We start from the raw sequence: 12,559 nt of genomic DNA on the forward strand, positions 1-12,559 counted from the left end.
AAATAAACGTTGAAAAAAAAAAAAAAAAAAAAAAGAAAAGCAATTGGAAAATTGGTGGTTTAGTTTTACTGGAATTAAAGTTAAGAATACTTTAATAATAAACTACAGTAGGGGGTGCCTGGCTGGCTCAGTTGGTAGAGCCTGCAACTCTTTCTTTTTTTTTTTTAATTTTTTTTTAACGTTTATTTATTTTTGAGACAGAGAGAGACAGAGCATGAACAGGGGAGGGTCAGAGAGAGGGAGACACAGAATCGGAAACAGGCTCCAGGCTCTGAGCCATCAGCCCAGAGCCCGACACGGGGCTTGAACTCACGGACCGTGAGATCGTGACCTGGCTGAAGTCGGACGCTTAACCGACTGCGCCACCCAGGCGCCCCTTCCAATTGCTTTTCTACTTTGTTGACATCACAATAGGTACTGTAATGATAATCATTTGACAAATATAGAAAGAGGGAGGGAGTGTGTTATGTGGGCCTGAGAAACATAACAGCCTCAGCCGTAGCTTGACTCTGCCCATAAGAGCTCGGGTGATATTGAACAAGTCTTGTAACTTCTCTGAACCTCAGCTTCCTTATCTGTAAAGCCAAGAGGTTGTGTCTAAGATCCATTCCAGAGCTAAGATGCCACTGACAAGCTACCATGATTTGAAGTTGTGGTTCCTGGGAATGAATAGGTAGTCAGATTCAAAGGCTCAGAAGCTACTCTAAATTTGTTCATGCATCTCATAATCTTAGTTTAGTCATTCCAAAAATTCACCTAATGTTTGAAGTCCTTAAAAATGATTATTGAGTATTACCCATCAGAACATGAACTAAAGTCAGCCACAGTCTTTGCTTCCCCTAGAAACTCTTGCCTCTTCCCTTCTACCAGTACCTTCCTGACCTTCAGGCTGGATGACTATAACATGCTTAACTTGGTCCTGGCTTTCTCTTGAGATAAATAAATATTAATGTGAAATGAAAACCTCACATGTAATAATGTTGGGATTAATGAGGTGCTGAATTGTATTCTTACTTTGCTATTGTTGGCAAGCTGAATTCAAAACCGTGGAACCACTTGTAAAACAGGAATGTTAGTCCAAAGTTTTGCATCCACCATGTGGCTTATTATTCTACCGAGGTGGGATGACAGGGCCCTCCACATCTGGGAGACAGGGCAGGCAGTGCTGGTGTGGTGTGGTCTGGGAGTTCTGGGTAAGCCCCCACTTCCAGCCTCCATGCTTGGCCAGTCACAAAGGAAAGAAGAGGAGAGGAGAAGAGGGAAGAGAATTGTTCTCACTTACCTAGATCTGGTGAAGGTGGTTGGGTAGTGTTGTCCATCTGACCATTATTGGCCATTAAATTCTAAACTGTCATTCTGTTCCAAGGTTAGTCTCCGAGCAGAGCTGAAAGGACATGTGAACTAAGCCTCATATATGCAGTTTCTCACATATTCATTGCATTAGCTCTTTGGGAAGGTGTCGCTACTCCCATTAGACATATGAAGAAACCAAGTCTTAGAAGAGCAAGTGACCCACCAAGGTCACATACATAGTTGGCAAGTCATCATTTAACTCCAGCAGTCAGTGCAGCCACCACCCATATTACCCTCAGAAGCCCAGGAATATAATCCCAGATGTGCCTTTTCTTCTGTCCCATGTGGCAGGTGGGAGTGAAAGTTGGAACGACCTTTAGGGAAGGTAATTTATATTATGTGTCAAGACCCCTTAAAGTGTTGATGCCTTTGGACTGTGTAATTCCACTTTTAGGAAACTTCCTGGAAGACATTTCCTGAGATGTGGGTGATTACCAGAGATTAATGCAAAAAAGATGCTTATTACAGTATTATTTATAATGGTGAAATGCTTTAAACCTCCCTTCTAGGAGAACGACTAAACCACTGCAGCAGAGGCTCCAGTTAGGCCAGAACAGAGATGCAAACACGTGGGGTGTTCCCACCCTTTGAGTATAGGTCTGAATTAACTCATACACATGGGTACTTGAGCTGAAAAAACATTAACTCAAGCCCACAGTTGAAGTTTAGATTATACAGGTAGACTCAGTAGGGAGGAGGAGGATGCCAACAGAAGCTAGCTTGTAGGGAGGGACTGTAGGGCCCCTCAAAAATAATTGTCCTAGAAAAGAAAGGATTTGATGTGATAAAGTGGCTTCAGCAACATAGCCTGAGATTCTAAGAGAACAAAACAAACTCTCTCGCCCCCAACATTCTCCACCACGGCTTATCAACCACCAGCTTTGGACCTTCTCTTGGGGTCTTGTCCTGATGATCAGTTTGGCCTTTTGACATACTACTCACCTACCCTTGGCTTGTTTTGGGACTACCCTCTCAGCTTAAGTCTTGCCCTGGACTGCTGTATCCCTCTTTCTATCGGATACGCACAAATATCTAGTAGCCATGAAAATAATGCTTGGGAAGAGTTTTAAGTGGAATGGGAATAATGTTAGATATAATCTTAAGCAGGTAATGAGGGATGAAAAAAATCTATGTATATAAAAGATGATTTTCATTATAAAAACACATTCAAAATACTGGAAAGAAATATGTTAAAACCTTAGAGTGGGGTTATGGGCGACCTATATTTCATTTTTATTTAACTTTTCATTTTCCATGAACATGAAGGTATTATTTTATAGTTACAAAAGGGAGGTATTTAACATGCACTCTTTTTCTCCCTCCTAAAAGGCAGGCAATGCACAAATCTATTAAATTTGGGTTGAAAAATAGGTGGAATTGGCTTGGAAGTCCCTGAAGCGGCCCATCTGGTTTAGCTGTATTGGACGAGAACCAGTTGACTGCTTAATTTGGCATCAGCTTGGGCCACTGGTGCTTTTATGCAACCTCAGGGAGAGAACTGAACTGTTCCATATCTGGAAAACTGAGATGGTACCATCCTGATATAGGTGGTCCAAAGGGAATAGTTTTGTATGATGTGGCAAATTAATGTTTGCAAAGAAAACGCCGTTCTGTTCTTCAAATGTTCTCAAAAATAGTTTGCCGAAACTAGACAGCTTTCCTGTCCAATTGCAAAAGAACTTTCAGTTCTCATTTATAAGTGAAACTTGAATCAAACGTGGATCAATAAGCCAAGCGTAACGGTGAGGATTTTGTTTAGATATTGATGTAAGCAAGCACATACATTTATATTCTAAATTCAGAATTTACTACTTGAGCCTAGTCAACTCCTTTTCACTATACAGCAATAGTTTATTTGTAACATGTTTATGTTCTTATTTTTCCTTTAGCCTAGGAACCACAAGCAGTCATGTATTCAATTTTGTACTGTTGCTTTGCACAAAGTCAAAATAATGCATATTCTGCCCTTCAACTATATTGCAATTGAGGTTTAAATGGTATACACTACTTCCTCTCTGCCTAAACATAAAGATTCACAGTATATCGTTGGCACTTATTAAATATATAAGAAGCAGGGGCACCTGGGTGGTTCAGTCAGTTCAGCGTCAGACTTTGGCTCAGGTCGTGATCTCGAGGTTCACGAGTTCGAGCCCCACATCAGTCTATCTGCTGTCAGCACGCAGAGCACGCTTCAGATACTCTGTCCCTCTCTCTCTGCCCCTCCCCTGCTCACACTCTCTCTAAATAAATAAATAAATAAATAAGAACCAAAGATTTTGGGGGCCCTCCAGTCACATCTCCAGTTTTATAGTACCATTTCTCCTCCCTGAATTTTTGCTTCCTTTCATTTCCCTGTCACCAAGTTGTTTCATTTGCTGTAGCTTGAATAGCTGAGTAAGAAAAGAAATTTTTTGTCTTCCTTGGCACTGCCTACAGAGGTGGCAGCCATCTCCTATTTGGCATCATGGCTGCCCTCAGGCCTCTGGTGAAGCCCAAGATCATTAAAAAGTGGACCAAGAAGTTCATCAGGCACCAGCAGGACCGGTATGTCAACATTAAGTGCAACTGGTGGAAACCCAGAGGCATCGACAATTGGGTGAACAAAAGATTCAAGGGCCAGACCTTGATGCCCAACAGTGGTTATGGGAGCAACAAGAAGACAAAGCACATGCTGCCCAGTGGCTTTCGGAAGTTCCTAGTCCACGACGTTACGGAGCTCGAAGTGCTGCTGGTGCTCAACAGCTCTTCCTGCACAAAGGTAGCTCATCATGTCTCCTCCAAGAACCACAAAGCCTCTGTGGAAAGAGCAGCCCTGCTGGCCATCAGAGTCACCAATACCAATGCCAGGCTGCCCAGCGAAGAAAATGGATAGACAGACAGCTTATGTGTACGTCGTGTTTGTGTTACTAAAATCATAAAACTATAAAAAGGCAATTGTTTGAAACTCTCACGGGGTCCTTACTCCAGCATACAAACACATTCACGCCTCTGCCATCTTAAAACAGCACTACAACAAAACATTTCCAGGTTAAAATGGAGACTAGGTGTTGATAAGCTAAGGGCAAGTGCGTTGCTCCTTGGGCTTCTAAACTTCCAAGGGTAGGAGAGAAGAGGGGCCTCAGAACTCTGAGCCACCCTCCTCCTCCAACACTCACAGTCTCACCATTACACTCTGTCTTGAAGACCACTGGGGATCATGCCCTCCTGCCCTCTCTCGGTTATCCACTGAAATGTGTCCTCCCAAAATTCACGTGGAGGTCCCAACCACTGGTACCTCAGAATGTGACCACATTAAACTGCATTTAAGGTCTTTAAGGAGACCATTAGGTTTAAACGATGTTGTCAGGGTGGGGCTCGACTCCCATATGACTGATATCATTACCAGAGGATGAGGTACCAAGATGCGGTCATCTGCAAGCCAAGGAGAGAGGTCTTAGGAGAAAACAACGCTGTTGGCACCTTGATCTTGGACTTCCAGCTTCCAGGACTGTGAGAAAATAAATTCCTGTTGTTGAAGCCACACAGTCTGCGGTACTTTGTTACGGCAGCCCGAGCCGACTGATACAGCCTCCATCTCCATTTGTGTCTGAAGCCCAGCACCCCCATGTCACCCCTCTGCCCTCCAACTCTCAAACCCCGTGGCTCTGTACAGCTCCTCATCCAGTTTTCACATGGCACATTGGAACCCAGTAGCGGGTTATGAAGTCAATTTCGTGAATTTCAGCCAGCAGATGAAAAATGAAATAGAATAAACCAGAAGAGAACAAAATACAGCGGAACGGCACAGAAGAGGATAGAAGAAAATAGGAAATATCAGATGCAGTACATGTAGTAAAGGAGAGTATCACCCTGGTGAAGTCTTTATTTCCATGCTATATGCACATATGTGTATCCAAGGTCATGCTGTAAACTGTATTTCATTCTGTGGGTCATGATAAAAACAAATGAGGAAGCAACTGACCTAATGTGACTCCATATTCTGTCTCTTTCCAAATTCCAAAGCACGTCCATTCTGGTCGATCATCAGCAAAATCCCCCATGCACTTAACCTCCTCAAAATGTTCTGTTCGACTTGCCCAAACCAAAACTAAAAAACACAAATCTCACAAGCATAATATAACTGAGGCAAGGATAGATGTTATTAGGTATGCTCCAAGCAGAAAAACTTTTACTTCATTTTGACCCTCATTGGATTTATATAGAACACCTCTGTATTCATTTTTGAAGGAAAGAACAAAATTAAAAAGTATGTATGAAAGGCTGGAAATATAACACTGAAAATTATATCTAATGTTGAAATACAGATTTTGGGGGGCACCTGGGTGGCTCAATCAGTTGAGCATCTGACTCTTGATTTCGCCTCAGCTCATAATCCCAGGGTTATGGGATCGAGCCCTGCAGTGGGCTTTGGGCTGAGCATGGGACCTGCTTAAGATCTTCTCTCTCTCCCTCTGCCCCTCTCCCCTGTTCTCTCTCATGAGCTCTCTCTCTCTGTCTCTCAAATTAAAAAAAAAATCATTATAAAATGCAAATTTTAAAATCATAATTTTTTCACTGACTTTTTTCTTTTCTAAAAGCCATTAATAGTAAGATGAACCATTAACTTCATAATGGCTTTTCAGGCAAGAAAGAAACCCTATAGAGTTGCACGGTTCAGTGTGGTAGCTGGTAGCCATATGTGGCTACTTAAATTTAAAGGAATTAAAATTAAAAGTCTAGTTCTTTAGTCTCCCTAGCTGCACGTCAAATGCTTGAGAGCTACATCTTCTATCTTACAGAACTTTTCCACCATCATACAAAGTTCTAGTGGATGGCACTGCTATGGAGTTTTCCTGAACGAGAGGTGACAAGGGAAGATGGCTTGAGGGCAGCCGTGGCTTGCAAAAGCCCTGGAGAGCAAGTTGCTTTGGAGGAAACGGATTTTAACAAGTGGTGGGTACGGATTATCGTTGGACCTTTACCTACTTCAAGGGAAGGAAGTAAAAATCGGAAATGCATAAAAATGGAGCCCTACAACAGTAGACATATCAATACAAGACAGCAGATTGATAATTCGTGTGAAGAGCTGGCTGTTGTCAAGCCCCATGCTAAGTGCTTTACAGAAGATCCGTGATTACAACCCTAGAAAGTAAGACTTAGCCATTTTCACCGGCGAGAAAATTGAGGGTCGCAGATGAATTTCTTCAGAGTGGCCCAAAGAAGCAGTTTCCGAGCCTCCTTCTTCTTCCGTTTCTCCAGCAGTTCTCAACTGGAGATTGGAAAGAGGGAGGCCCGGAGGGGGTGTCAAGAGGAGCTTTAGCAGCACTCGGACTCATTGGAAAACCAGGAACACTTCCTACTCTCAGGGAACACTTTCCTGAAGCTCCCCCCCACCCCCACATTCCCCATTCCCGCTGAGTGATTAATGCAAAGGCTTCCCTAGACACACAGAATTAGATGTCTGAGTAGGGTGTAGAGCCAGGGAACGTGAATTTACCGAAAAACTCTCCGGGTGACTCTCATTTGCACGCTGTAGTAAAGAAAATTGTACCACATCATGAAAAAGATTGGCAGCAAACTTGAAAGTCAATTAAATATTTAGTTAAATGAAAATAATTGTAAATATGTTTGCTACATCGAATACAAAATCCAAAGCCACATCTTGAAAAAGAATACTTATGTCATAAATACAGCATAATTGAGTTTTATGACCCCAGATTACATTAGCATGAAAAGGGCTACATTTAATGAACTTAAAGGTAATCACTACTAGAACTAAGAATCACCTTCCAAATCACCACTAAAGAAAACAGAATCACAAAGCAAATGACAAAAAATGTAGAAAATAGCAAATAAGCCAAAAGATTCCAGAAATAAGAGCAAATGCACCAGTGCTTCTGCTGATCATAAATGTTTTATTTTTAGTGTTTATTTATTCTGAGAGAGAGCATGAGCACCAGCAGGGGAAGGACAGAGAGAGGGAGAGAGAGCGCAGATTCCAACACGGGGCTCAAACCCACGAACTGTGAGATCATGACCTGAGCTGAAACCAAGAGTCAGACACTTCACTGACTGAGCCACCCAGGTGCCCCGATCATAAATGTTTTACACTCTGTAATGCAAAGATGTTCACATCGGGCTAAAAACAAACAAAATATGATCATGTGCTCCTTAAAAAGGACAACCTAGGACATAACCACACAGAAAGGTTAAAATTAAAAGGGTGACTAAAGACATACCAATCAAAGACAGACAAAAGAAAGCATCAGCGGTGATAATACCAAACAGAGGACTCAAGACAAAAACATCATTCAAAATGAATATTTATCAAATACCGGGATGAGGGAGGACTTTACAAGCTTAAGACAATGAAAAATATGTCAAAGATCTTTTCGTAAGGAAACAGTTTACTGGACTTAACTGTATAAAAATTTCAAATGGTTGAATAGCTAAAAGCAACACAATCAGTTGAAAAGGTAAACAATGAGCAGAAAAATATTTTCCACAGATGTAACACAGAATTAATACTTTTCATATGTAAAGAGCTTATATAAATCTCTGAGAACAATATTAATGTAAAGATAGACACTTCAAAAAAGGGCATGGACTGGTCCAATCTAAATCAAAGAAATTAGACTTTCAATGAGATTATTTGCTTCTTTCACATTAACCATTTTTTTTAAGTTTTATTTATCTAAGTGATCTCCACACCCAATGTGGGGCCCGAATGCACGACCCTGAGATCAAGAGTAGCTTGATCAAGAGTGCTCTTCTGACGGAGCCAGCCAGGCTCTCCTGGCATTGGCTCTTAAAAAAAAAAAAAAAATCCCATCAAGAGCACTGGATGAAATATAAATTGATATCTTATCATTTGGACATGATTCCAGCGCCAGCTCTCCCGTGCTTTTAAAATGTTCACTCTTGAGGCGCCTGGGTGGCGCAGTCGGTTAAGCGTCCGACTTCAGCCAGGTCATGATCTCGCGGTCCGGGAGTTCGAGCCCCGCGTCGGGCTCTGGGCGGATGGCTCAGAGCCTGGAGCCTGTTTCCGATTCTGTGTCTCCCTCTCTCTCTGCCCCTCCCGCGTTCATGCTCTGTCTCTCTATGTCCCAAAAATAAATAAACGTTGAAAAAAAAAATTTAAAAAAAAAAAAAGAAAGAATGTTTCTTTCATTCTTTTTTTTTTTTTAATGAGCTCTACACCCAATGTGGGACTTGAATTCATAACCCCGAGATAGGAGTCACATGCTCTATGACTGAGCCAACCAGGCCCCCTATAAATGAGATAATTTTGACAGAGTCAGAATATTAAATGATGGTGGAATACTTCATTTCACTTCACTTCATTTCATTTCATTTCAATTTCATTTCAATTTCATGTTTTTAGAGAGAGGTCTCACTATGTTTCCCAGGCTGGAGTGCAGTGGCTAGTCACAGGCTCGATCCCACTAGTGGTCAGCACAGGAGTTTGACTTGCTCTGGTTCAGACTTGGGCCGGCTCACCCCTCCTTAGGTGGTCCCCTTGCTCCGAGGTGGTCACCATATTGATACTGAACTTAGTGTGGACACCCCATTGGCACAGCGCACTGCAGCCCAGTGCTCCTGGGCTAAAGCAATCCTCCTGCCCCAGACTCCCGAGTAGCTGGGACTACAAGGCATGCGCCACTGCGTGCATGGTGACGGTGGACATTTTTAGAAAAGTATGGTATATCCATAAGGCCCAGTATTCTGATTCATCAAAGTTATATTTGAGAAGTTGTTATTAAGATAAAAATGATGTGTGGTACAATGTTGAGTAAAAAAAATGTATGCCATATTCTATGAACTGGATTCTCAACTGCATACATAGTATCATCTCAACTAAATTAATAGTGTTTGCCTTTGAGTAACAGGATGATAAATTGTTGGTTTTTTCTGCTTCAGAATACTTTTCTGTACTTTCTAAACTTTCTACATTGAACACAGGTTACAGAAAAAAAAATCTGAGCAGTTTCTTCAATAAATGATGTTGGGAAAATTGGATATTCACATGCAAAAGAATGAAATTGTACCTCTCTTATGCCATACACAAAAATTAACTTGAAATGGATTAAAGACTTAAATGTAAGGCCTGAAACCATAAAACTCCCAGAAAAAAACATAGGGGAAAAGCTCCTTGACATTGGCCTTAGCAATGAACTTTTTGGATAGAACACCAAAAGCACAAGCAGCAAAATCAAAAATAAACAAGTGGAACTACATCAAACTACAAAGCTTCTGAACAGCAAAAGAAATAAGCAACAAAATGATAAAGCAACCTATGGAATGGGAGAAAATATTAGCAAAACATTATCTGCTAAGGTGTCAATATCCAAAATGTATAAGGAACTTATACAACTCGATAACATAAAAAACAAATAATTCAATTTAAAAATGGGAAGGGGGGCCGGCTGGCACATGATGGAACATGCTACACTTGATCTCAGGGTTGTGAGTTTGAGTCCCATGTTGGGTGTAGAGATTACTTAAAAAAAAAAAATCTTTAAAGTAAACAAATACATAAAAATGGGCAAAGTACCTAAATAGACATTTTCCCAAAGAAGACATACGAATGATCCTCAGGCACACGAAAAGGTGTTCAATATCACAAATCATCAGGGAAATGCAAATCAAAGCCACAATGAGTCAGAATGACTATTATCAAAAAGACCAGAGATAACAGCGTTTGCAGGCCGTGAAGAAAAGGGAACCGTTTTGCTCTATTGGTAGGAATGTAAATTGGTAGAGCCACTATGGAAAACAATCTGGAGGATCCTCAAAAAATTAAAAATAGAACTACCCTGTGGATCCAGCAATATCGCTTTTGGGTACATCTCCAAAGGAACTTAAGTCACTATCTCAAAGACATATCTGCACCCCATGTTCATGCAGCATTGTTAATAGGAACCAAGACATGGAAACAACCTAAGGGTCCACCGATGGATGATGAATACATAAAGAAGATGTGATATATATATATGCAATATTACTCAGCCATAAGAAAGAAGGAAATCCTGCCATTTGAGACAACATGGACTGACCTTGAGGGCATTATGCTAAGTGAAATACATCAGACAGCAAAAGACAAATACTGTATGATCTTACTAACATGTGGAGTCTAAAAAGCCGAACTCAAAGAAACAGAGTAGCTTGGTGGTTGCCAGGGGCTGGCGGGTGAGAGAAATGGAGATTGGTCGAGGGGTACGACACCCAATTATAAAATGAATAAGTTCTAGGGAATCTAATCACAGCCTAGTGACTACAGTTAACAATACTGTATCATATACTTGAAAGTTGCTAAGAGAGTGAATCTTCAATATTCTCACCACACACACGCGTGCGCACACACACATACACACACACCCCAAAGGTAATTATGAGAGGTGATAGATGTGTTAACTAACCTTATTGTGGTAATCATTTCATAATACATACATGTCTTAAGTCATCACATCGTACCTCTTAAGCTCACGCAATGTTCTATGTCAATCATATTTCAATAAAGCTAGAAAAAAACACCAAAGTACAATAAAATTAATTTTAGATTATGAATCATAAAAATAAAGGAAAAAACCTGAGCAGAAACAAATCACTCTCACTCTGCAAAATCTTTAGTTATAACCCTCTTTTATTCATCAGGATTCTTGGCTGCAGAAACTGCCTCTGGCAATCTTGATTGGCGAAAGTTAATATGTTACAAGGATTTGGGAAACAAAAAAGAAGGCTTGGAAAAGCCTGGTTAGCACTAAGTGGTGTCTTCATATGCTTCTATCACTCAGGCTTCGAAGACCCGGGTGAGGGCAGCCCGTGATCCAGCCTAGGTCACCCGCCTCCATCAGGGTGAGGCAGCCGTCCTGTTAACTGCACTGAGGCAGGTAGACACCACCAACACAAGGCAGAGTGCGAGAAAGGTGAGCCCCAGGCTATTAGGACGCTGTTGGGATGGGGGATGAAATCCTATTGAACTGAAATGTGTGTGGTGTCATGACGATGTGTCTTCTGTCGAAAACTCGGCTTCTGGTGGACCTTCTTCACCATTCCTGTCCTATTCATTCCTTACCTCCTGGAAATGCATCTCCCCTCTCTAGTCTTATGCAACTTTCTCACCCAAGTCACCAATCGAGTGGACTGTCCGATCTGGTGGATGTTTCTCAGGCTTTCTCTTTGTAGATATCTTAGTTTGGGTTGCCCTAAAAGCAGAACTTGAAACAAGAATTCGAGCGTAAGTAGTCTGTTTGGGAGGTGAGCCCAGGAAGTACAGGCAAAAGAGTGAAGAAGAAAAAGATAAGGGAAGGAAGCCAACATGGTGTGCTGTGAGCAACCAGAAGCTTACTCCCGCTCCAGGGAACTCTGAGAAATGGTGTAGAACATGCAGCTCAGAGTTATGTCACCCAAGGGGCAAGGGAGCTGGAGTAGTTATACACCAGCTTCAGTCAATCATCGGTGAAAGGCTGCTTGAGGGGGAGTGGTGTGCCTTAAATTCCCTGGCACTCCCAGCCTGCCGCCCATGGGCAGAGCAGGTTCTGGAAACTAGAGAAAGTCCAGAATCAAAGAGATGCAGGAAGCGCTGTGACAATATGGGCTTGGCACCAACAGCATTTGCTATATTAGACATCTCTGTGTGTTGTTCCACATTACTTGTGACTCTTGGAAATTCTTCCTTCCCTTGGATACTGGAACATACTGCCCTACTTGTTTTCTGCCCTCTTTTCTTGCCACTTCTTCCCATTCTTCTTCTGGTCTTTTTTCTTATACTTAGATATTGGTAATCTGCCAAATGTTGTCTTCCCTTCCCACACAATCTCCTCGTCAACCTCAACACATCCTGGCCACCAAATCCCATCTATAGATGGACTGATCTGGATCGATATTTCTAGTCCTGCTCTTTTTTGGTGGATTCTAGACCCGGCAGCTTAACGAACATCTCCACTTGGGCCTCGTGAGCACCTTAACCCAACCCGTCCAAAACTTACCTCTCCAAACCTTATGTTCTCTCTAAATTTCTCTCTCCCCTGAGGGCCCTCTCTCAAAATGGTACTATTATCCATCCGGGTTCCCAAGCCAGAGAACTAGGATCATCGTTCCTTCACTCTTCCTCCTCCTCACCTCTGATGCCTAATCGGTCGCAAAGTCTCCTGACTTCTAATCTCTTCTCTACCCTCTCTAGCTTTAAGGCAAACTACTCGATGCACCATGCTTAATAAAGCAAGGT

The 12,559-nt window shown here is 41.9% G+C and overlaps 1 protein-coding gene across 1 annotated transcript; it reads left to right on the forward strand.

The window, feature by feature from the left end:
• Nucleotides 1-3,809: 3,809 nt before the first annotated feature.
• On the forward strand, nucleotides 3,810-4,225 carry LOC121025647 (60S ribosomal protein L32-like). Its single transcript, XM_040468280.1, has one exon. It carries the CDS (start codon nucleotides 3,818-3,820, stop codon nucleotides 4,223-4,225), a length of 408 nt encoding a protein of 135 aa, XP_040324214.1. The 5' UTR covers nucleotides 3,810-3,817.
• The last annotated feature ends 8,334 nt before the right edge of the window (nucleotides 4,226-12,559 follow it).

Source organism: Herpailurus yagouaroundi, unplaced genomic scaffold, assembly GCF_014898765.1.
Source record: "Herpailurus yagouaroundi ecotype Mexico unplaced genomic scaffold, PumYag 67690, whole genome shotgun sequence".
Classification (NCBI taxonomy): Eukaryota; Metazoa; Chordata; class Mammalia; order Carnivora; family Felidae; genus Herpailurus; species Herpailurus yagouaroundi.